The sequence below is a fragment of the Schistocerca piceifrons genome, chromosome 1 (assembly GCF_021461385.2).
Source record: "Schistocerca piceifrons isolate TAMUIC-IGC-003096 chromosome 1, iqSchPice1.1, whole genome shotgun sequence".
Lineage (NCBI taxonomy): Eukaryota > Metazoa > Arthropoda > Insecta > Orthoptera > Acrididae > Schistocerca > Schistocerca piceifrons.
In genome coordinates, this window is record NC_060138.1 from 346,962,691 (window position 1) to 346,986,701 (window position 24,011).

At 42.2% G+C, this 24,011-nt stretch overlaps 1 protein-coding gene across 2 annotated transcripts in view; it reads left to right on the forward strand.

Moving 5' to 3' along the window:
* Positions 1–24,011, forward strand: part of LOC124786644 (intraflagellar transport protein 88 homolog) — a 100,952-nt gene that overhangs the window by 28,101 nt on the left and 48,840 nt on the right. Inside the window, exons 1-10 of one of the 2 annotated variants that reach the window (XM_047254280.1) lie at positions 1,322–1,454; positions 15,923–16,070; positions 16,184–16,231; positions 16,311–16,492; positions 16,583–16,778; positions 16,864–17,081; positions 17,179–17,288; positions 17,374–17,492; positions 21,788–21,935; positions 22,085–22,281. In XM_047254280.1, the coding sequence (XP_047110236.1) occupies positions 1,393–1,454; positions 15,923–16,070; positions 16,184–16,231; positions 16,311–16,492; positions 16,583–16,778; positions 16,864–17,081; positions 17,179–17,288; positions 17,374–17,492; positions 21,788–21,935; positions 22,085–22,281 (1,428 nt within the window). In that variant the 5' untranslated portion in view covers positions 1,322–1,392. Of the gene's footprint in view, positions 1–1,321; positions 1,455–15,922; positions 16,071–16,183; positions 16,232–16,310; positions 16,493–16,582; positions 16,779–16,863; positions 17,082–17,178; positions 17,289–17,373; positions 17,493–21,787; positions 21,936–22,084; positions 22,282–24,011 lie in introns of those variants that run through there. The other variant, XM_047254281.1, reaches the window with a different exon arrangement.

A 24,011-nucleotide genomic window follows, 5' to 3' on the forward strand; every position in this document is an offset into this window, starting at 1 on the left:
GTAGAATTTTAGAACATGTTTTTTGCTCGTGTATCGTGTCGTTTCTGGAAACTCAGAATCTATTCCGTAGGAATCAACACGGATTCTGGAAACAGCGATCATATGAGACCAAACTCGCTTTATTTGTTCATGAGACCCAGAAAATGTTAGATACAGGCTCCCAGGTATCACACCAGCTGTGTGGCTGGATTGAAGAGTTTTTAGCAAACAATGGAGAGATGTCTACAGACGTTAAAGTAACCACAAGGGAGTGTTATGGGACCATTGCTTTTCTCAATATATATATAAATGACCTAGTAGATAGTATCGGAAGTCCCATGCGGCTTTTCGCGGATGATGCTGTAGTATACAGAGAAGTTGCAGCATTAGAAAATTGTAGTGAAATGCAGGAAGATCTTCAGCGGATAGGCACTTGGTGCAGGGAGTTGCAATTGACCCTTAACATAGACAAATGTAATCTATTGCGAATACATAGAAAGAAGGAGCCTTTATTGTATGATTATATGATAGCGGAACAAACACTTGTAGCAGTTACTTCTGTAAAATATCTGGGAGTATGTGTGCGGAACGATTTGAAGTGGAATGATCATATAAAATTAATTGTTGGTAAGGTGGGTACCAGGTTGAGATTCATTGGGAGAGTCCTTAGAAAATGTAGTCCATCAACAAAGGAGGTGGCTTACAAAACACTCGTTCGACCTATACTTGAGTATTGCTCATCAGTGTGGGATCTGTACCAGATCGGGTTGACGGAGGACATAGAGAAGATCCAAAGAAGAGCGACGTGTTTCGTCACAGGGTTATTTGGTAAGCGTGATAGCATTACAGAGATGTTTAGCAAACTCGAGTGGCAGACTCTGCAAGAGAGGCGCTCTGCATCATGGTGTAGCTTGCTGTTCAGGTTTCAAAAGGGTGCATTTCTGGATGAGGTATCGAATATATTGCTTCCCCCTACTTATATCTCCCGAGGAGATCACGAATGTAAAATCAGAGAGATTCGAGTGCGCATGGAGGCTTTCCGGCAGTCGTTCTCCCCGCGAACCATACGCGACTGGAACAGGAAAGGGAGGGAATGACAGTGGCATGTAAAGTGCCCTCCGCCACACACCGTTGGGTGGCTTGCGAAGTATAAATGTAGATGTAGATGTAGATTATGTGTTTCTCATGCAATGTTTTCCATTAACTTCTATATTCTCATGCTGTTGGTCATTGCTCAATCTTCCACTTTTAGGAGCAGAAAAAAATGGATTCCAAAACAGCAGCAAGTCAGCTGCACATCAGTTATTTTGTCTGCTGTTTCTGGAGACACTGGTCAAGACTCGATGAAATGGCTCAAAGAATTTGACCAAGTAGCCAAATGCAATAGATGGGAGAACATCAAGTGTCTAGCAAATGTGTGCTTTTTTCTGGGCAGCACAGCCTAAAAGTGGTTTGAAAACAAGGAAGGGAAGCTTGTTAGTTAATTATATTTTCCTTAGATCATTTGAATAATTCTTTTGTTGAAATGATGTGGAACAAGTCAGTTTACAGGATATGTATATATAACTAGTGTTAACATTAATGAACACATTATTTTTTAGTCCTACTCATGCAATGCACTTAAAGAAAGATTTATTTTTTCTTTTATTTTTTTATTGTCTAGGGTATTTAAATTGAACAGTGGAATTTCCAGGTTAGAATAACAATAATATGAGGAATGGACAGATTGCTGCTCACCCTATAGATGATTCATTGGGTTGCAGGCAGGCATATTGAAAATACTGTTACAAAACCTTCCTGAGCAAAGAAAACACATGCACATTCACACCAGCAAGCACACCCTACGCATACTGGGCCACTGCCACTGGCAACTCTGACCAGAATTTTTCGATTGAATAAGAGAAGTTATTAAGGAGAAGTAATTTTAAGTTAGTTTTAAAATTTGCTTTGCCATGTGTCAGACATTTTATGGTATTGGGCAAATGTTGCATATTGAATTTTTTTATGAGCCACTGACAGCTTTAATAAAGGGTAATAAAGGTCATTTTCCCTGTAGTGTTGTACATATGGACATCCCTGTTCTTCCCGAATTGTGTGATGGATTATTTGTGGCAAATTTCATTAGCAATAATACATTCTAAGATAAAGAAGAAGATGATATAACATGAAAGAATTATTCAAATGGGACAGAAAGTGGTTAATGTGATGTATATGCACAGACAACCAAATGGTTCGAATTTCAGAAAAATTGGATGATTAATTCAAGAGAAAAACTTCACAAAATGAGCAAATCAATAACATGACGGTACCCCTCCGGCCCTTATGCAAGCAGTTATTCAGCTTGTCATAGATTGATAAGAGTTTTTGGATGACCCCCAGAAAGATATCATGCTACATTCTGTCCAGTTGGTTCATTAGATCATCAAAATCCTGAGCCAGTTGGAGGGCCCTGCGCATATTGCTCCAAATGTTCTGATTTGAGGAAAGATCCTGCAGCCTTGCAGACCAAGGTAGGATTTGGCAAGCATGGAGACAAGCAATATGCTGAAATGTAAGCCCAGGATTGCTTGGTCTGAATGGCTACAAAACAGGGTGTAGATATCATCAGTGTGCTTCTGTGCTGTAAGGCTGCCACGGATGACAAGCAAATGTGCCCTGCTGTGAAATGAAACTGAACCCAGACCATCACACCTGGTTGTGAGGCTGTAAGGCAGCGACACTCAGGTTGATAGCCCACCGCTGTCTGGGGCACTTCCAAACACGTTTTTGGCCTGGAATCTCATTGATTGGAGTAGAATTGTCTTCAGTGATCACTCCTGCTTGAAGTGAGCCCAAATGATGCAGGGACAGTGGTGAGACACCATCCTCACCGTCAACTGCCATGTTGCTCGAAACCAGGAGTGATGGTCTGGAATTCTATTTCATTTCATACCCCTTTGGAGGTCATCCATGGCACAGTTACAGCACAGTGGTGTGTTGATGATATTCTATGCCTTGCTTTTTGCACTTAATGGCAGGCTGTCCTGGGCTTACATTTCAGCAAAATAATGGCCACCTGCATATGTTGAGAGTTTTCGCTGCTTGTTTTCATGCTTGCCAGTCCATCTTGGCCTGCAAGGTCATAGGATCTATCTCCATTGAGATCGTTTGGAGCATTATGGGCAGGGCCCTCCAACCAGCTCAGGATTTTGACAATCTGTCCTGCCAGCTGGATAGAATTCAGCACTATAGATCTCTTGAGGACATCCAACAGTTCCATCAATCAATGCTAAGCTGAATAAGAAGGGCCAGAGGTGGACCAACAAATTATTGACTTGCTCAATTTGGGATGCTCTTTCTCCTGAATAAATCACCCAATTTTTCTGAAGTTGTAGTCATTTGTTTGTCTGTACAAATACATCACATGTACTGATATCCGTTCCATTTGCCTAATTCCTTCATGGTGCATCCTTTTTCTTTAATTAGAGTGTATCTATTGTGATGGTACAGTTAAAATGCCTAGCCCCCTGAAGAGGTACCTACATAACGTGGATGGATGAACAGTATGTACTATTACTACTACTCATCTTTATGCAGTCAGTACTTTCTTTCTGAGTGATGAGGTACCCCAGAAAATTATTACATAAGGCACTATTGAGTGAAAATATGCTAAATATACCAGAGGGTTAATTAATTTATTTCCAATACTAGCAATTATATGGAGATCAAAAGTTGCTGAACTTAATTGTTTGAGAAACTCAGTACTGTGACTCTTCTAGTTCAAGCTTTCATCAATATTTGCACCCAGAAACTTGCAGCATTCTACCATCCTACTCCTGCTCATGTGCTATATCAATGGTTGGTATGACTGTCTTTGTAATCCAGAACTGAAAATAGTGTTCTTTTGTTCAAAATTTAGGGAGAGGCCATTTTCAGAGAACTGCTGTATAAATCTTAGGAAAACATTACTTACAATCTCTTATGTTGTGTTCTCCCTACTGGCATTTATTATAACAGTAGTACTCTGTGCAAAAAGTGCCAGTTCTGCTTGTTGAATATTAAGTGGAAGGTGATTCACGTATATAAGGAACAGGAGTGGGCCTAAAATTGAACCCTGTGGAACTCACTTTATGACTTCATGCCAGTCATTAAAATTATGTACTCTTCCAACATTGTTTGAATTTGCATAGCTCCAGACAGTGACTCATTTTAGACTGTGATACAAAAAGAGACAGTCGGAGTTGCAACTAAAATGGACATTTATTTGATCTGTAATCTGTTTTATAGTATGACCATTCTCAAATTAACCAATGCTTGCCAAATAAAATGTCCAGCAGCAGTAAATGAAGTGGGTAAGTGTGTGTATGATCGCAACTAATGTTCATCAACGAACATGGAGAAGACATGTACCAAACTCTTCCAGTAAAAGGAGTCACAAAAGCCAAGGAATTTATCAGTGTTGCCTGTGCATCAAGGAAATGCAACAGAAAAGAGTTGGACAAGTGAAGTATGACTGACTCCTGAATGTGGTCCCTATTGAAGTTACAGAACAGCACCACGACCTCGCCTCTTTCATATGCCAGGTAATAAGAGAAGAGATGTATTAGTTTATGGCAGCTAAACTAGTGGTCTGTAGAGAATGTTGAAGAAGAGGTGCATCAGTATTTAGCACTAATCTCTACCTCCACTCTACTGCACTAGGAAGAATGAACTCGGCCAGTACATATACACGCCACAGCCATCAGACGACAAACCAGCATTCAAGAACAAGGAACTATGCACTAGTATGTTTCCACTGTCGACACCCCAGCATATTGTACACTACTACAGAGCAAAAAAATGAGTGTATGATGTTTTCTGTGCGGCCAGACATCAGCCATCACAACCAGTCAACTGCAGATGATTGTAGTCGACCTCTGGGGCGAAGCCCATCACTGTACCTGGAAGATATCTCTCCCTAATATGCCACAACCACTTCCCGTCACATTACAGAGATGGCAATCACTCACCTAGCTGGCAAACTCAGAAAAAATAAGTGAGGTGACCACCTATAGAGGTGATACCACCACATGTGAAATTCCTCTATCGACAATGGTCTCCAAGATTTCAGGAAATCTCATTCGCATTGTAACTGATGACCAGCCTGTCTGGACTCTGTTCTACTTAGGGGGTTCCTTTTCTATGATTCTGACCCTCCACCACAGGGGGCCCACGGTTCTTTAGTGAGTTTGTGCGTGGCCCACATGGGTCCCGCGAGCTATTGCTGCCCTTTCTTCTTTCCCGGGCTGCATTTCTTCCCCGTGGCTCTCCCTCCTTGTCCTCGTCCTCGCTCTACCTCCCCCCCCCCCCCCTCTACGCCCTCCTTCCACTCTCTCACTGTTCTTATTTATGTGAAGCTGGCTATCCACCTGATTTCCTGCATTACTTGTGGTTTTGTTCCCCTTGCCTTTTTCTCTTTCATTCTTCCTTTTTGGCGTTTTTGGCCTCCTTTGAGGTTTGACCTCCAATTCTAAATTTTCTCTCTGTAGTGTGAGTCATTTGGGGAGAACACACTCCCTAGCATCTACGGTGTGGATTCCTCTAATTTCTTCCTTCCCCTTTTTCTTCCCTGTTGTAGCCCCCCTCCTCCCTGTCTGGTTATCAGGATATCTGTTACACACTCATCTGACTGACCCCCTGACAACAGAGGTATCACACTTCTGATACCTGAGCTGTTGCCTCATCATGTATACCTAGGAGTGGTTACTTGTCATTCTGGAGCATCAGAACTCCTGGTAATGGCTTCTGTGCCAGACAGTCCTTGCTAAGGCTGGGTGGCACCCATGGGGAGAGCCCCTGATTGGAGTGGGTTGTATCAGGGTGAATGCTCTGCACATGAAGCATATCAAGCTCCAAAAATCTGGTTGTTCTGCTATGGCTGTCTCATCGATTGGTAATGGATCATTAAATGCTGCTTCTTATGACCCTGTGACCCTGCCACCTTACCTTCCCTGGCCACACCCTGGGAGCAGTGCCGGCCTCGCTGGGTTGGTGTGAAACACTTTTCCCATTGCCTGGACTGGGCTCATTCACTGCCACAAAAATGTGTGATCTTCTTAGTGACTTCCTGGTATTCATTACACCTCACCAGTCTTTGAATATGGTCAGGGAATTGTTTTTCATAGGAATCTCATTCTTCAAACTTACGAGGAACTCTTGGCCAATCTCAAATGACAAGGCATTCATTTTGTTCAGCATTTTCAGAAAGGCCGTAGGGACAACTGCACTGATACTGGTGCCTTTATCCTGGACTTTGAGGGAGACACCTTCTCAGAGAAGGTCAAGTTTATGTGATATCGGTGTGCTGTGAAGGCGTGCATCCCGCCCCTCATGAGTTGCCTTCAGTGCTTACATTTCAGGTGCTTGTCTACCCAATGTATGGCAGATCCTCTGTGTGGTGACTGTGGAGTCCCACTCCACAAGAGGAGCACCTTGTTCTGCCACTCTTGTGTGTAAATTGTCATGATCATCACTCTTCACACTCACCAGATAGCCCAGCTTATAAGAAAGAAAAGAAGATACAAGAGTATAAGTTCCTGGATCGTTTATCTTACGCTGAAGGTCATCAGAAATTTGACAGACTTCATCGTGTGTTGATAACATTTACATTTGCCTCTGTTACATCCTTCTCCCCCCCCCCCCTTTCTCCTTTTTTCTTATCCCAGTCCCGTCTCCCTCTCCTTTGCCCCCCTCTCCTGATGTTCCCACATCTTCCCCTCCAGGTGCTGCTCTTCCTTCCTGGCCAAAGAAGTGCCCTCCTCTTTTGGCACCGGTTGGTGATAGGGCTCCCTTGCAGGACACCTCTGCCCAGCGGCGTCAGGCCAGAGGCCTGCTACTGCAACTTTGCCACAGGACACATAGTCTTTGTGTCCCAAGGTCACCTGTTCTCTTCCCAAATCTTGCAGAAGCCTGCTTTCTCTTTGTGCCCTGCCCTCCTCCTCAACCTGTAAAGAAGAAGAAGAAGAAGAAGAAGAAGAAGAAACAACATTAGTCATAGGACAAGCCCCCCACCTTGTTGCACCCATCTACCCCCATCACAACCTGAGTCTGGCATCTTATTAATGGAAATCCCCCCCATTGTTGTTGGTGACCTGGCGGCATGATTCGCTCGAGCCTGTTTCCCTACCATTTGGATACCTGCTCTGTATTTATTCAGTGGAACTGTAATGGATACTACTGTCACCTCCCAGAGTTTCAATCCCTTATTGCCTTTTGTTCTGCAGTTTGCATTGTTCCCATAAATCTAATTTTACTGATGCTCATTCACTGCCCACTTTATGGGTTCTGTGCTTTCTGTTGGAACTAGGTTGGCCCTTTGAGGGCTTCCAGTGGAGTCTGCATGTTGGTCTATATGGATATTGTTAGTACATGGATCCCACTTTGTGCCACATTGGAAGTGGTTGATATTTGGGTCCACTTGAGCTCTGCCATCATGGTATGCAATCTCTAGCTCCCTCCTAACAGGCCACCTGCATCTGCTGCCCTAAATATCCTCCTTCAGCAACTCCCCCCGTGCTTTCTTCTCCATGGGGATTTTAATGCCCATCACTCTCTGTGGGGCAGTGCTTCTTCATCTAGCCAGGGGCTCATTAACCAGTTTCTTGTGGACCACAACATATTCCCTCTTAATGATGGTTTCCCTAGTCATTTTAGTGCCACATATGGCACTTTTTCTGCCATTGATCTTTTGCTCTTGTCCCATCCCCTTCTTCCTTCGTAATAATCGTCACTACATGATGACCTCTCCTTCCCATTAATTCTCTCGTTCCCTTCCCACCTCCTGATGACCAGGCTATCCCACTGGGCTTTCCATCATTCTGATTGGCCTCTGTATACTTCCCAGGTCATGTTTCCACCTTCTTAGTTAGGTTTTATTTATGAAGTCATCTGTGATCTGCTGGAGCATGGCAATTGCAACCACCATCTGTGATCTTAAGCAGCACCTGTCCTCCGTCAGTCTTATTAGCTTTAAACGTCTTCGCACCAAAGCCCATTATTTAACCTAACAGAGCAAATGGATATGTTGGGAATGCTTTGTCTCCTCTTTTGGTTCTTCTGTCCCTTCGTCATGGGTGTGGGCTGTACTCCGAACCCTCCAAGGTTGTCAGCAGCAGTCTTCCATTCAGAGCCTTGCCCTTCCAGGTGGCCTTTGTACAGATCCATCATTTCTCAGGAACACCTTGTGACCCATTTTGCAATGGCATTGGCACCATCCTCCTATCCAGCTGCCTTCTTGTTCCTCCAGAAACAGTGGACTGAAGCTTCCCACTTATGTTTTACCACTTTTCAGGCAGAATCCTACAATGAACCTTTAACTGAATGGGAAATTCTTCTAGCCCCACAGTTCAGCTCCTGGCCCTCATTCCATCCATATCCAATTGCTTCAATACCTCAGTCTTTCACAACACCAATATCTCCTCCCGGTGTTTAACCTGTGTAGCTCCAAGGCATTTTCCCCTCTCAATGGAGGGACAGTATTGTGGTTCCTGTCCTTAAACCTGGCAAGGATCTGTCATCCCTTGATTGTTGTCAGCCCATCATCCTGACCAATGTACTCTGCAAGTTACTAGAACGGATTGGGGGCTCATTAGCTCAGTTGGGTCCTTGAATATCAGGACTTTTTATCTCCTTACCAGTACAGCTCTTGGGAGGGACAGTCTCCGATGGATCATCTGCTTCAATTGGAAATCACAGTTTGGTAGGCCACCATCTCATCGCAGTTTTCTTCAATCGTTGTAAGGCCTACGGCACAGTTTGGAGCCATCATATCCTCCTTACTCTTGTGAGTGAGGTCTTTCTGGTCCCCTCTCAATTTTTATTCACCAGCTCCTGTCCCACTGATTGTGCGGAGTCCAAGTTGGCACTGTTCTCAGCTCTCCTTGCCCACATCTCTTGGGGTGTGGATTGTTCAACCCTTCTCTGCCTTTACCAGGAACTAGTTCCATCTCATCTGGACTATGGTTGTCAAGTTTATGGATGAGCTGCCCCTTGCATGCTGCTCCTTTTGGACCTGGTTCACCATCATGGTATCTGTTCAGCCACCAGCACCTTCTGCATTATCCCTGTCAATGGTCTTCTGGTTGATGCTGGGATCCCTCCCCTTTTGATTCTTCAGTCCCAGTTCCTGATTTCCTATGCCGTCACTATTGCTCTTCCCCTTCTCACCCCTCCTATTCTAATCTTTTTGCAGCTTCAGGCCATTGCCCACCTACCGAGGGTGGGTTTACCAGTTGTGCTCCACCTTGCTTCTCTTTGCTGTGTCTCCCATCTTCCCTCCCTGTCCTCTTCCCAGTGTTCTCTCCCAACCACCCCCCTTGGTTAGTTCCTCAGCCGCAGATCCAAATGAATCTTTTCCGGGATCCAAAAGCCTCCATTGCTCCAATGGTAGTCCATTGTTTGTTCTAAACACTCTCACAGGAGTTTCAGGTTGCCATTGTTTTTTACACCAACAGCTCTAAATCTACTGATCATGTGGGACATCCCTTCACATCTTGTGTTGGCATGGAACACCATCTCTTGCCTTCCATGTGTGGGGTGTTTACTGCAGAACTGATGGCCATCCATTGAGCCCTCTGTTTTATTAAACATTCCTCCCTCACTTGGTTTTTTTTGTGTATGAAGTCAGTGAGTGGCCTCTGGGGTATCACTCGGTGTTTTTCCCACCACCCCTTGGTCCCTGCTATCCATGATCTTCTTGCTGATCTTGGAGATGCTGCTTGTTCAGTTGACTTCCTTTGAGCTCCTGGTCACATAGGTATCCCAGGAAATTAACTTGCTTATCATCTAGCCTGGGGAGGGGGGGGCAGCCACCTATGTCGCATTCTCTGTGACCCCTCTGAGGGTGCATTTGCAGCTTTATATCAAGTCCATTTTTGCTCAATTGTGGGCTGACTCTTGAGGCGCTATCCTCCTGTCTAATAAACTTCATGCCGTCAAGGAGACTCTCACCATGTGGCATTTTTCTCTCTGCCTCTCCTAGCAGGAATCTACCATCCTGTGCCGTCTTTGTACTGGCTATACTAAGTTGACCAACGGGTTTTTACTCCGCAATCAGCCGTCCCATTTCCCCCTTTGTAGTTGCAGGGCTCCACCCACAGTGAGCCATATTGTGCTGGACTGCACCCATCTTTTGGCCCTTCACACTAAGTGTGCCCTCTCAGCTTCCTTGTCTGGTTATGGCCGGGTTCTCCCAGCCTTCTCCATACATTTTGTCTGGTCTGTTGTACTGTTTTGTTTCCCCTTTTCTTGTGTCTTCTTCCTCTATCGTTGTCCCATTATACAATAATAATGGTATTGTGTGGATGTCAGGATGGGTCAGTGGCAGTTCTGGTGCCCCCCACCCCCCACGCCGCATGTAGCATTTCTCGGGCACCCATGCTCTCACCATTTCCACTCACTCCCCTCCTATTCTTTCCTCTTCCTGTTGCTGTAACATCCCTTTTCCTTCTTTTTTTACACATTATCCCTTTCTCTTGACTGGACTGTGCTGTTTGTGCAGTTTGTCCCTTAATTTCTGCCATCGTAGATCATGGGGCTGATGACTTCGTCTGGTCACCTCTCCCAAATCAACCTTTTGTGTCCCAGGTACAACTACCAATTGGAAAGTCAGAATTAATTACAACAGATTGATTCTGAAAACAAGGTGAAACCTGATTCAGCATAATTGCTCCTGTCCGGGTCCATAGTCAAAGTTCATTTCCCATAAACACTATCACAGTAACAGCACCATGACTGAGAGGAGACCTGCTCCATACTCCGGAAGGCCCATGGGACAACTCTGCTTCCAGGCACTGACACAACTTAAATACGTGAGGCTGCATCCTGATTGGCTCTGTTGACCGAGTGGTTTGACTGCTGCATATCTTGTGGTGCCCTCACTATGAGCACTTTGGAGTATGTTGCGCTGCTGCCACTGGAGCATCGGCACACAATGCTCGAGAAGCAGTGGCCGTGTCTTACACTGCGCTGTATGAACACATGGCACAACACAATCAACCAACTAACCAACCATTGTGTAATTTCGACAGGTAGAAAAGACTGTGTTCTGTGAGATGAGAGTAATTGTGGCGAAAGTTGCAGATGACTAAAACAGCCAACCAATAGGAACATGTATTGCATGGGTAACCATAATTAACAGAACACAGCCCTTTGAATTTGTCGTTTTAACAGAATGTAGTCATAATTTTGTTCACAGATGGGATTCCAAATTGACGAAATTATTCCAAGAAGCCCACATAACGAAGATTGCTCTGGATAGTTGTTGCCATTGTAGACAGTGTTATCCCACCATAGTCAATGAGGTGAGTTCCAGTTATCAACTCAGATACTCAGTTAGATTGTGAAGCTTCTATCAATTGCAAAAAACTACACTGATTCACAAAAGAGATCTACATACCAGCAACGATCATAAGCATAGAAGGTGTTCAAGGAGAGCTTTGGATCACTAATTGTCATGAGCAACCACAACTCATTCCTAGAGGTATGTGTGTAGGAGCAGCCAAACCAGTCAAGGAAGGGCAGCTTAATGCCATTGACTACAGACAATGCAGAGGAGGAAGCTACTATTGAAGCTACTATTGAACTGCCAATAGGATCTGGCTTGACCAAGGAACAACATCACATGGTGTTAGTGGTCCTGCACTAATTTTCAGATGCTTTCAAAACCATAGTGGAGTGGAAACAGACCAAAAGGTCCATGATAAAACACTATATCAACACTGGGTATCATCCACCAATTGACTAGCTCTCATATAGGATGTCGCAAGCTGAACAAGGGATTATCCAGGAGGAATTGGAGAAGATAATTCAAGATGACCCCACTGAATCTTCAGAGTGTAATTATTATGTTTTCTGAGCCTTTAACAAGTTGCAGCTGTATTTATTTGGCAAACCATTTGTTGTTGCAGTGGATCACCATTCTCTCTTCTGACTGACTAACCCAAAGAATCAGTTGGGTTGACTGATGAGACGTGTACTGAGGTTTCAGGAGTAAGGAGTCACAGGGGTATGCAAAAGTGAATGCAAACACAAGGATATCATCTCTCGTTTTGGAAATCCTTTGGTGGAACGTAAAAGTGTGGATGAAATTTTAATCATCACTGCATTAAATGTTGTTGCTACTAAACAGACGGCGTATCCAGTCTTGCCAAAAATCATTGAAGCCTTGAAGAAAGAGGAACCAAGAAAAGGAAAATTCCAGTTAATAAACAGAACATTGTATAATTTAAAAATGGTTTCTTACTATCCCAGCTCACCTGTGGCAAGTTAGCCAGGACTTGAACCTGGCTTTTCCACTTTATGCAAGTGGTCACCTTAACCGCTTCAGCTATCCAAGCACGACCCACTGCCAGACCCAAACTTCCATACGTTGTCATCCATGTGTCATATCTGTAATCTTATATCCCATTAATCCCCTTTAATGTTATTTTATTCACAAGTCACAGGCCGAGTTTCAGCCAATAAATACAGAGTAGTAGTGCCTGTGTTGTGAAGAAGTAAGATGCAATGTTCCTTTGGAGCAGTAGTCACCACGGTGCCTGTCCCTTTGGACATGCATGCATGTCTGAAGGAACATTGTATCATACTGCTACACATCATAGGCAGCGCATTTTCATACCTATTGATCTGTAAGGAATACCAGTGATTGAAGCATATGCTGCAATTACTTCTGGGGCATCTGGTACCAGTTCTATGTGTAAAACAGTGCCATTCCACAGAATTGGGGAGGTTCCTGAAGTTTACAAATGGGAATCAATGGAAAATAGTTTGCTCTCAGTACTTCAAGCACATCACCAAAGCTGAGCCAACTGCAAAGCTCCAGAAATTGGATGGTTTCTTGTAGAGGACATAATTTTGAAGCACGAGGATCCCTGTATGATGATCACCAGTCATGAATAAGTTCACCAGCCAAGACTAGTATCAGAGTTAATTTCACTCTGCAACATCACTCACAAGATGACAACTGCCTACCACCCACAGATGAATGGCCTGACAGAACACTTTAATAAGATGCTCGCAGATATTTTTCCCAGTATATTTTGATGTTGAACAGAGAGATTAGGATACAGTATTGCCTGTTGCGACATTTGCATATAACACAGTGAAGGTTTCACACTGTTTTGTCTCCTTCTTGGTCATGAGGCTGAAATGACAATGGATACTTTGTTCCTGTTTCACCCATAAGGCTACGTGAAAAACTTCATCACCAGGACCAAAGAAGCAAGGTAGTTGGCCTGCATATGGACTCTGGACACCCAGGAGAAAGACTGAAAGTGCTGTAACATGAAGCATCGGCCAGTGAGATATAGCCAAGGAGGCTTTCCAGAAAAGTTATGGGGGTGTTACTTTGTGCTGCATTGCATCTTTCATTGCTTGTTATACATCACATATGAAGTCAAGGGTTATGACCTTTCATGAAGAAGACAAAAATGTTAAGACATCATCCATGTCCTGTGTATGAAGCCCTACTACAGTCCTGAAGCACAGATTGATGCGCGCTTCTCACTCAACATAACTGAAGATCTGCTCAAGTGTTGTGAAGCTGTGGCGGAAGAGGCTACCTTCATTGCTCATTGCAGTAAAGAGGATGTGACAGCAAGACCAGATTACAGGGATTTGCTGTTCAGAGGGCCGTTGACAAGATCTAGATCCAGGGTGATGTAGTTAGCTCCTGGAGAGGTAGCAATGCAGTAATGTATATGCATGTAGTGTGGCTTAATGGTTAGTTTCACTGGCTATTGTGCTGTGGGTTGCCAGTTAAAGTCATTCAGCAGCAGTTACTTTTTACACAGTATTCAGCATTTCTGAAAGGTTCTAAAAATATCTTATGTTTGTAATGTTCTATGGTATGGAATGTTCAATTTTTGTATAAATAGCAGCACTCTCTTTGCATGAGTCCAATTCTGATGATGATGATGATGATGATGATGATGATGATGGTATTTAATTTTGTGGGGCACTTAACTAGATGGTTGTAAGTGCCCATGCAAATCCTAATCTTTTCATTGTCCAGTCTCGCCATTTTCCTGAATGATGATGAAATGGTGAGGACAACACAAACACCCAGTCCACAGGCAGAGAAAATACCTGACTTGTCAGGGAATTGAACCCAGGACCCTGTGATCCGGGGGCAGCAACACTAACCAGTAGACTACGAGCTGTAGACAAGTTCAGTTCTGTCTGTAAGTTGGTGTTCATAATAAATGTGCTTTCAATGCTAAGTGTTGCACTTCATTGATGAACCTGCTTTCAGATTTGGATTTGATTGTGGTCATGGTGTGCTATTATGAGCAAAAGAGCATGGTCTAGAACCCCAGGTGATGCCTTAAGCACCAGAACTGTGACTAAGTTAGCCACTCTTTTAACCTTAATACAACACAGATTCCTCAAACAAAAAAGTATGCCCACTGGTTGGAAGAAAGCACAGGTTGCACGCGTCTACAAGAAGTGTAGTAGAAATGATGCACAAAACGACCATGTAATAACACTGACAATCATTTGCTGTGCTATCTTAGAACACATTCAGAGCTAAAGCATAATGAGATATCTGGAACAGAATGATCTCTTCCATGCCAGCAGTCATGGATTCCGAAATCATCGTTCATATGAAACCCAACTATTACTTGTGTCACATGCCATTCTGAAAGCCATGGATAAAGACTATCTGGTAGATGCAGTATTATGGTTTCTGAAGAGCATTTGACTCAATGCCTTACTAGTACTTATTAGCAGAAATACGATTGTTTGGGGCATTTAGTGAAATTTGTGACTAGATTCAGAATTTCTTTCCAATATTTAGGTGGAGCAACATGGGTGGATGTAGAAATAACTTTGGACATACATCAGACAAGTGTGTTCATACCGTAGATGTTCATATTGCTAACTAATGGCCTGACAGACTGTTGATCAATGTCCAAGTCTAGTGTGATGAGAACATTAATGATAAGATGGCTCAGGAGAAACTGAAATGTAAAGACCTGAGAATCGGGGTCAGTTAAATGTGAAATGTCAAAACTGAATCATCCCTGTCACCATTGGTTCCCTGGGACCAGTCTCACATGAATTAGGTAGTGTGCTTTCCAGAATCCCAGGGAATTGAAAGACCATGAAATAAAAGATATAACCCTATTTGTGACACCAGTTGAAGATACATAATGTTATATTTTCTGAAGAGTTTGACTGGTTAAAAAGGCACCTGTATATATATTTTAAAGTGATTGTGGAAGACCATCAGTGCTAAGAATCAGCCAGGCCTTGTTGTTCATAGGGGATTAGCAAATTTGTTGCTAACGAGTTTATTATAGGTGATGAGCCTATGATTATTCATTTGCGTGTTGTCAAGGCCAACTAGCTTATAACACATCACCTCTTTGTAAGGGTGGAATATGAAACAGTGGTGAAGCAGATCTTACCTCATAAAGTACTGTAAAATCATTTAAGCACCAGTCCTAAACTCCTAAGGAAGCTGGCAGTAACCCGGAGTAGACTTCATATCCAACAGTGTAATCTAACAACAACAACAACAACAACAATAATAGTAATAATCATATTTTTGAGATTTGTTTCTGCATTTATGATATGCGCCACACCCTTGAGGATCACAGGCCTGTTATTTGTTTTGCCCTTAAATGACAGCATGTACTGCATTTTCATGTTCATTTATTAAGTGCAGATAATCTGTTTTTAGACTTTGTTTGTTCATTGTGTTCTTTTAAATGTAAACCAAATGTTTTTGGCTTAACTTGTCATTTGCTGTTGACAGTCATGTTAGAGTAGTGAATTAATCAGACTATCCTTCATCCTCCACTCCTACCCCTTCCTCCCACTCATACACACTATCTCCTGCACATACAATACGAATGTGTTTTCATATGCTAAACCAATAAAAAGTAGCTTCTTATTCAAAACAGCAGCTGTTTGTTTTCAGAATGAGTAATATCCAAGCTGAAGTCCTACTGGATGATGATATCTATTCTGGCTACAATGAGTACCCATCGGCTCTTAGCACAAAAGATCTCGAGCAAGATGAAATTATTCAAGAAGCACTTCGATCAACTTATGCAAAAAGACCAATTGTAAGTAAAAAAAAAAAAAAAAGAGATTGTAACCATAACTTTGGAAAATGACAGATTTAATTTGCACCTGTACCTGTTGTGAATGTTAACTTTATGATATTTGTTTCATGGAGACAACAGCGAAGCCTCCCACAGCTATGCGTCTTGGTACATCATCAGGTGTAAGTTGATTGCATATATGTGATATAAGTGGTATTACAATGAACAGTTTGTTTGTCAGATTCTATAATGCTATTACAGTATCGTGAGGGAACCAGCCTAAACTTTCGTCCAGTGACCAGTACACAGGATGGGGTGAACAGACCGATGACAGCAGTGAGGGGTGCTGGATATACTTCTCAGCGACAGACTCAGCTGTTTGATCCACTTAATCAAGCAGCCAGCTCCCCTTCAGCACAGTTGGAAATGAAAAAAGAAGACACGTAAGTACTACCTCTTCCAGTTAGTTCTTTTAAGCCCTTGAATTTTTGTTGTGAGACTTGTTTCTGTCTAAATTTTAAGCATGATTTTAGGCCAGAGGAAAAAGCAAAGAAGCTTGAAAGAACTATAGCAGTACTGATTGAAGAGTCTTGCATTGCCAACAATCGTGGTGAGCTACGGCTTGCACTAGATAAAGCCAAAGAAGCATCCAGTAAAGAACAGCATCTCATTCGTATGCTTGATCAACAAGGATTAAGTGATAGCCACAATCTTGATTTGACATTTGGTGTAAGTAGAATCTGCAATGCAGCAGCTTTTAGAGATTCCCTTAAGAAAGACTGAATTAAGTTTTCATTGGAATTTAAAATTTCAGGTTCTTTTCAACTTGGCAAATCAGTATGCTGCAAATGAAATGTACACTGAAGCTTTGAATACATATCAAATTATTACAAAAAATAGAATGTTTCACAATGCAAACCGTCTAAAAGTAAATATGGGCAATATATACTTCAAGTTAGGGCAGTATTCTAAAGCTGTTAAGATGTATCACATGGCACTGGACCAAGTTCCAAATACTTACAAAGAGTTAAGGTTTGTGAAGAAAGTATGTAATTAGCAATTACCAAATGTACAATGTAACATTAAGTTAACTTCATTGTTAATGTTTGACTATCTCCTTTTATTCCAGAATTAAGATCATGCACAACATTGGCATATTATTTGTGAAAATGGGGCAATTTACTGATGCATGCTCAAGTTTTGAATTCATTATGCAAGAAAAACCAGATTTTATAACAGGTAGCCTTCGCCTTCCATTGACAACATAATGATATTACAAAATCTACAGTTAACAGCAGTTATTTTATTTATATTGATTTTTAAGGACTCCACATCATTCTCTGTTACTATGCCCTTGGTGACAAAGAGAAGATGAAAAGAAGTTTCCAATCAATGCTTGAAGTTCCTCTAAATATTGATGAAGAGAAGTACAGTGCACTGAAGGTAAATTTTGTTGTTACTGCTTAGCTTTTCTTTGTCATTTGCAGTACATACCTGTGTTATTCATCTCCTTAGCAAACTTAAAATTCTGTGCCATATATGTTTCAACTTTTGATGATTAAAGTGCTTATTGTTCTTTTAAAGGCAGGAGTTCAGCCATTAATGTTTACTAATTATATAGTGAGACCATAAAACTGTAGTGACATGTCCACATACTTTCAAAAGGCAATGCATGTGGCAGTGCTATATCATCTGTAGAGGACGCCTCAGACTTATGTGTGTGTGTGTATGTGTGTATGTGTGTGTGTGTGTGTGTGTGTGTGTGTGTGTGTGTGTGCGCACGTGATTTTCAATGAATGTAGTCCTGTTTTCTGCACAAATTTCTACTCATGTTGTTCCTCTGTTTATTCTCACGATGGCTGCTGGGGTTATGGAGGTCATTTTACGTTGGTTGGTCGAATAGCAAGAATCATTCACATGGCATTGCACCACCAATCACAGGTGCTGGACAACCAAACTCAGATACTTCAGTCATTGGCTTCAGTTTTGTTCTAGTCAGCATGCTGCTCCTTGTTCCTTACATGGATATTGCGAAGAATGTTCCAAGTCATATGTCAGCTCACTCCTTTGCAGAATTTGTCATCTTTAACATTTCACCAAATGTTTGAACCTCTTTTAAAATACTACTGTAAGCGCACCCATGTTATTGCATCCTGGGTTGAGTTTTACCACTGTTGGAAGCAACCACATCAATCTTTGAGCATGGACAGCTGAATGCCGTGGGTTAAGTCATCATTGTCATTTTGTGTCTGACGTGCATAAAGAGCCATATACTGATCAGATGGTGAGAGATGCTGTCATTCATGTAGCTCCAGATTGTGAGGTGCGAGAGCACGCCCTCCAGTGTAAAAATCCGTTGCTCTCTGAGGTTTTAGCTATTGCACAGTTGTTCAAGGTGTTGCCAGCTGTGGGTAACCAAATTGAATCCTGGTGTGAGGTATCATCAATCCAACTCTCTTTTCCACACCAAGCTTCAGATAGTTCATAGGGGTGACATGATTGTGGTGGTCTGTACATGATCAAGGTGGCTGGCCTTGCGCCCAGCAGCAGCTGCACCAACAAAGTAAACAGATCAGTAACCAGCAACATACACATTCCATGTTCCCATCCTGCAGTTATTGTTTAATTAACCATGAGCACCCAGACTGCCCAAAATTACCTGTCATAATTGCAACAAAAAAGGTCACATTCATTCTGTTTGCAGTGCAAAAATTTAGCACAATGACCTGGTACAGATATGGACATAAACATTGTATCAGCTATTTCTGTTGTGTCAAACAAGCTTTTCAGCAGCAGGTTAAAGTGTAATTTAGAAAAATGTCAATTTTTGTTCACCTTCTATCATTTAACTTGGGTTTGAAGTTCCTTTTGACAGTCTCTAACCACTGCATCAACATGTTTCTGCTAATGTTTCACTTCCACACCTTTTGTCAGCCAAAGCTAGGCAGAGTTGCTTAATACCATAATTTTTTGCCTGGGGCAGTGACAGTCCTGTCGCTGTTACGTGCTTTGCTGAGCAAAGGGACTCAGTTTTACTAGTAACTGGCTTGTGAAACCATTTTTTACACCCTTAAGACCATGTTGCAGTCTGTGCCCTGCTGAGTGATGTACCAACCAGGCTTCCACTTGGTTCTTGTGATGGACACTTCACAATACAGGTTGGGGTGGTACTGGCTAATAGATATCCAGATCACTGCTAGTGGCGTATTGCTTGGGCCTCAAAAACACTATCTCCTGCACAAACTACGCACTCTCAGATAGAAAAGGAACCTTTGGCCATTGTATATGCTCTGAAGAAATTCCATATTTTTCTCTATGGTAGCAAATTCCAACTGGTCACCGATTACAAATGATTGGTTTCCTTATTCAGTCCTTCTGCATCTTTTCCAGATAAAGCGGCACATCACATTCAATGTTGGGCTCTTTCTGCTTTGCATTGCAATGAATAGATTCTTTTCCGTCCTACAAATAAACATGCAAATGCTGATGCTTTGTCTCGCCTGCTGGCTGGTCCAAACCCAGGATTTGATCAGGAGGAATTGCTTTGTTTTCACATCAATGTCACCACACAGCAAATGGTTGGCGGTTTTCCTGCAACTAGCACATGGGTTGTAAAGGCTGCACTTCGGATACCGTTTTGCAGAAGGTCATAATATTTGTACAACATGCTTGGCTGGATTCACCACATTCTCATTTGTCTGACCCCTTCCTTAATTATTAGATATTTTGACAATGATTCTCTGTTGTGAATGGTGTTCTGCTTTTAGACGTGGGTCATGCAACCCCTTGGGTAGTGTGGCTCTCAGTCTTTCATTCGGAGATTTTCCATTTATTACTGCAGATCATTGGGGTATATCAAGCACAAAAGTGTTGGCGCTTCAAAATGCGTTTTGGTGTGGCTTGGACAGTGACTTTACCCACTTGGTTGCCCCCTGTTCAGAGCATGTGACGCACCAAGCTGTCCCTTGGGCATCACCGTCTCCTTGGCTGATGCTGTCACATCCAAGGGCTGTATACATGTGGATTTCACTGGCCCCTTTCTCAAAGCTTAATGGCTATTGGTCATTGATGCACACTCTCATTTTCAGTATGTTGTTCATTGTGTTTCCACATCCACAAGTGCCACCATTGCAGTCTTGTCTAAACTTTTTTCACTCATAGGCATGCCCATGAAATTAGTGTCGAATAATGGTCCACACTTTCTGTCTCAGTAGCTTGCGGCTTTTTGTGATTCCTGTGGTATCCATCACATCCTCACCTCACTGTTCCATTCGCAGTCTAATGGTAAGGTGGAGTGCCTAGTGTGAACTTTGAAAACGCAGATGGAAAAATGTGTTACCACCTCTTAATTCGGCATTGCCTCACATCAGCTTCTCTCCTTTTTTCGCTTCATGCCATTCAGCAGAAGAGCCCTGCGGAACTACTCCCCAGGTGGCAGCCAAAGATACTGCTACACCTCGTGCATCCTCTACCTTGACATCAACCCGTGCAACTGCCACGTCTCCTCTGGCCAGCTGTGGGTGTTGGGGCGCATGGCTTCAGACATCGGTTTAAATGAATTAGAAATGTCATCACCAGATGCTGAGGGTGGCGTCTCTGTAACATACACAAGGAGGACTGTCTCTGCTTGAGGCACCATGATCAGCTTCGCCTTTGCGTGACCAGTCGGGTGCGCCGTGATGTCGCACCACTGCCCTCGAGCCCATCCACATGGGATGTCATATGCTGCTGCTGGTAGTTCTCCAATCCCGTGTGGGTGAGGACATTTGTCCTCGGTGGCTGAACCAGCATTTCCTGTATTTCTTCAGACACCATCACCAGGGATTCCGTCACTTGTTCCTGAGCAACCACTGAACCAGTATCAGCACCGCAAGCACTGTCGCCAGAGCTGGTGCCCGAGGTCGACACTGAAACAGTCTCGGCATTGTAAGTGTTGCTGTATGGTTTGACATAAGAAGGTGGGCACAGACACAGAATGTGTCTGAACCTGTAGTGCTACAGACTGTATGCTGCCATTGCAGGACATCACCTTATCCAGGGCCCAGCAGATGAGGAAGACAGCATGGAGATCTCAAGAATCTATGATCTCCCAGAGAGGGAAGAAATGCAGTGATGCGTGTGCATACTTTCAAGAAGCTGTGTGTGTGTTTGTGTGTGTGTGTGTGTGTGTGTGTGTGTGTGTGTGTATTTTTCAGAGGTTTCCATTTATTACATTATTGGTTCCTACTGAATGTTCGTTAGACACAGTGTTCAAGTTGTTAATGCTTCCGTGGAATAAAGTTGTGTTCAGTCTGTTGCTTGTCTTGTACTTATACCTAATTACAACAAAAACATGAAACAGTGACACATACAATGAAACTGAATGTCAGGGACAGTCTTACATCATTTATTTATCACCCCTTTGGCTTTCTCCGTTGCCCCCTCCCACCCCCTCAGCCCTCCTTCTCCACCACCCAATTACGCATTCCGGCCACTTCTCCTCCTCTATTTTATTATTTCCAAATACTTCAGGAAGAAAGGTGACAACTCCCTGAATTGTAGGGGCATTAAGTTGTTGACAGGCACATAAACAATTCTGAAAACTTTGCTAGCTTTCAGAGGAATCCTTTCTCAAACTAGAGTGATGGTGTGAGAAATGTATTATTTAAATGCTTTTGTTTAAAACTGTTGACAAATATGTATTTGTAAAATTGATCATGGTGCCACCATTGCCTCTAATTTCTCTCTTTATGATTTAGGATGATCCAGGATCCACATTAATCTTAGAAGTTATTAAGAATGACAGTTTACATAAGATAGAACAGAAGATGAAGAACGATGCTGAGAGGAGTATCCTTACTGCAGCAAAACTAATAGCACCTGTTATTGAGGATACCTTCAGTGCTGGTTAGTTACAAATATTGGGAAAGTAATTAAGCATAAAGGTTTTAACACAATTCATTCTGCACTGATTTGTTAATTTCATTTTTCATGTATTTTTTATGAAATGGATTATAAAATACTTATTCATGAGTACATTTAAAGCATTTTTGTAGGTTATTCTTGGTGTGTTGACACAATCAAAGCCTCAAATTATGGAGCTCTCTCATATGATCTTGAAATTAACAAGGCTGTAATGTTTCTGAAGCAGAAGGAAATTTCCCAAGCCATTGAAACCTTAAAAGGATTTGAAAAAAAAGACACCAAAGTTGCAAGTACAGCTTCAACAAATCTGGCTTTTATTTATTATCTTGTAAGTTTTTTATCCATATTTGTCTCAGTAAAATCTTATTATGTATGATTTCTCAAATGTATTGGTATGTGTTACGCATACAAAAGCCAGTGATGCCTGAACAGTTTAATAGTGAAAATCAGTATGTACTAACCATCAGTAATTCTTACTTGCAAGAGAAACATTCACACACGTACATACCAACAGCTGCTAGTTTTCGAACACATATATGGCTGTCACCTGAAGTAATTTAAGAAACTCACAGAACATCTAAATCAGCAAGATAAGGCAAAAATACTCTGCAAAGAAAGCACACTAAAATGTTCCACAAATCCATAATTTGATTTCTTTAAGAAATTTCGTGATTAGAAAATCCACAACTATTTAATTTGTTAAGGGTAAAACACTATATCATAAACCAACATAAACAGACAGTTAAGGTCTACTATGTTGTATGTGAGGTGGTCAGGTGGAATTCATTTGATCTTTTCACTTCTGACAGAGAGACAAGCTGCACTGATTGTCATCATAATAGAAATAATTAAACGAAAGTAAGATGAAGGGGCTGGAGATTTCCAACAGTAGAAAGAAAGTATTCTCCTAATTATAGAAGGTGTATATCTATGCTACTTTCTGTGAAGCAGATGTTTGCTAATACAGGGTGACAGTTATTGAACTATATGAAAAAAAATGTAAATTAGTTACAAACTACAGTTTGCACACACTTTATTCAACGTGTAAACATCATTACAGGTATTTGGATTTAGGTTATGACGTGTTAAACATGCCTGTCATCATTGACGAGGATGTGGCACAGACAAATAGCAAAATTCTACATGACCCACTAAAGTGTGGGAACATTGGTGCTATCAATGATCTCCTGAATGGCTGTTCTCAGCTCAGTAATGGTTTTATTGTTATCGCTGTACACTTGTCTTTAATATTGCCCCACAAAAAGAAGTCACATGTGTTCAGATCCAGAGAATGTGGCGGCCAATCGAGGCCCATGCCAGTGGCCTTTGGGTACCCCAGAGCCAGAATTTGGTCCTCAGACACTCTCCTACTTCAGTGAGGTTGAGCTCTGTCTTGCATGAACCACACCTTGTCGAAATCAGGGTCGCTTCGTATAATAGGGATGAAATAATCTTCCAAAATCTTCACGTGCCATTTGGTAGTCACCGTGCCATCAAGGAATGTTGCACCAATTATTCCCTGACTGGACATTGCACACCACACAGTCAGCCATTGAGGATGAGGAGACTTCTCAATCGCACACATGCGTGTGGTCCAGCACATGCGCAAATTTTGCTTTTTGATGAACCCATCCATATGAAATTGGGCTTCGTTGCTAAAACACACCATACATGCACATAATAATTCCATCATTCCCTGCAGCCAACCATGCAGTTTGAACATTCCAATGCCAACAGTTCAGAAGTTGATGATTTTATTTCGCATAGTTCAACAATTGTCACCCTGTATATTATAATAGTACAAAAATTTAAATAGGCAGAAGCATAGCACCTGTTTTCCATTTGTCAAAAATTATGTGCATTAAATGGCCAGAAAGTGTTCAACATAGCAGTTGTTCTTTTGAATAACATCGCTCTCTCACTTTTGCCTGTTCCATTTCTCCATACCTTTTCCATGCTGCTGTCTTTATTTTTTATTCCTAGCAATGTTGTTTGTTGTGGTCTTCAGTCCTGAGACTGGTTTGATGCAGCTCTCCATACTACTCTATCCTGTGCAAG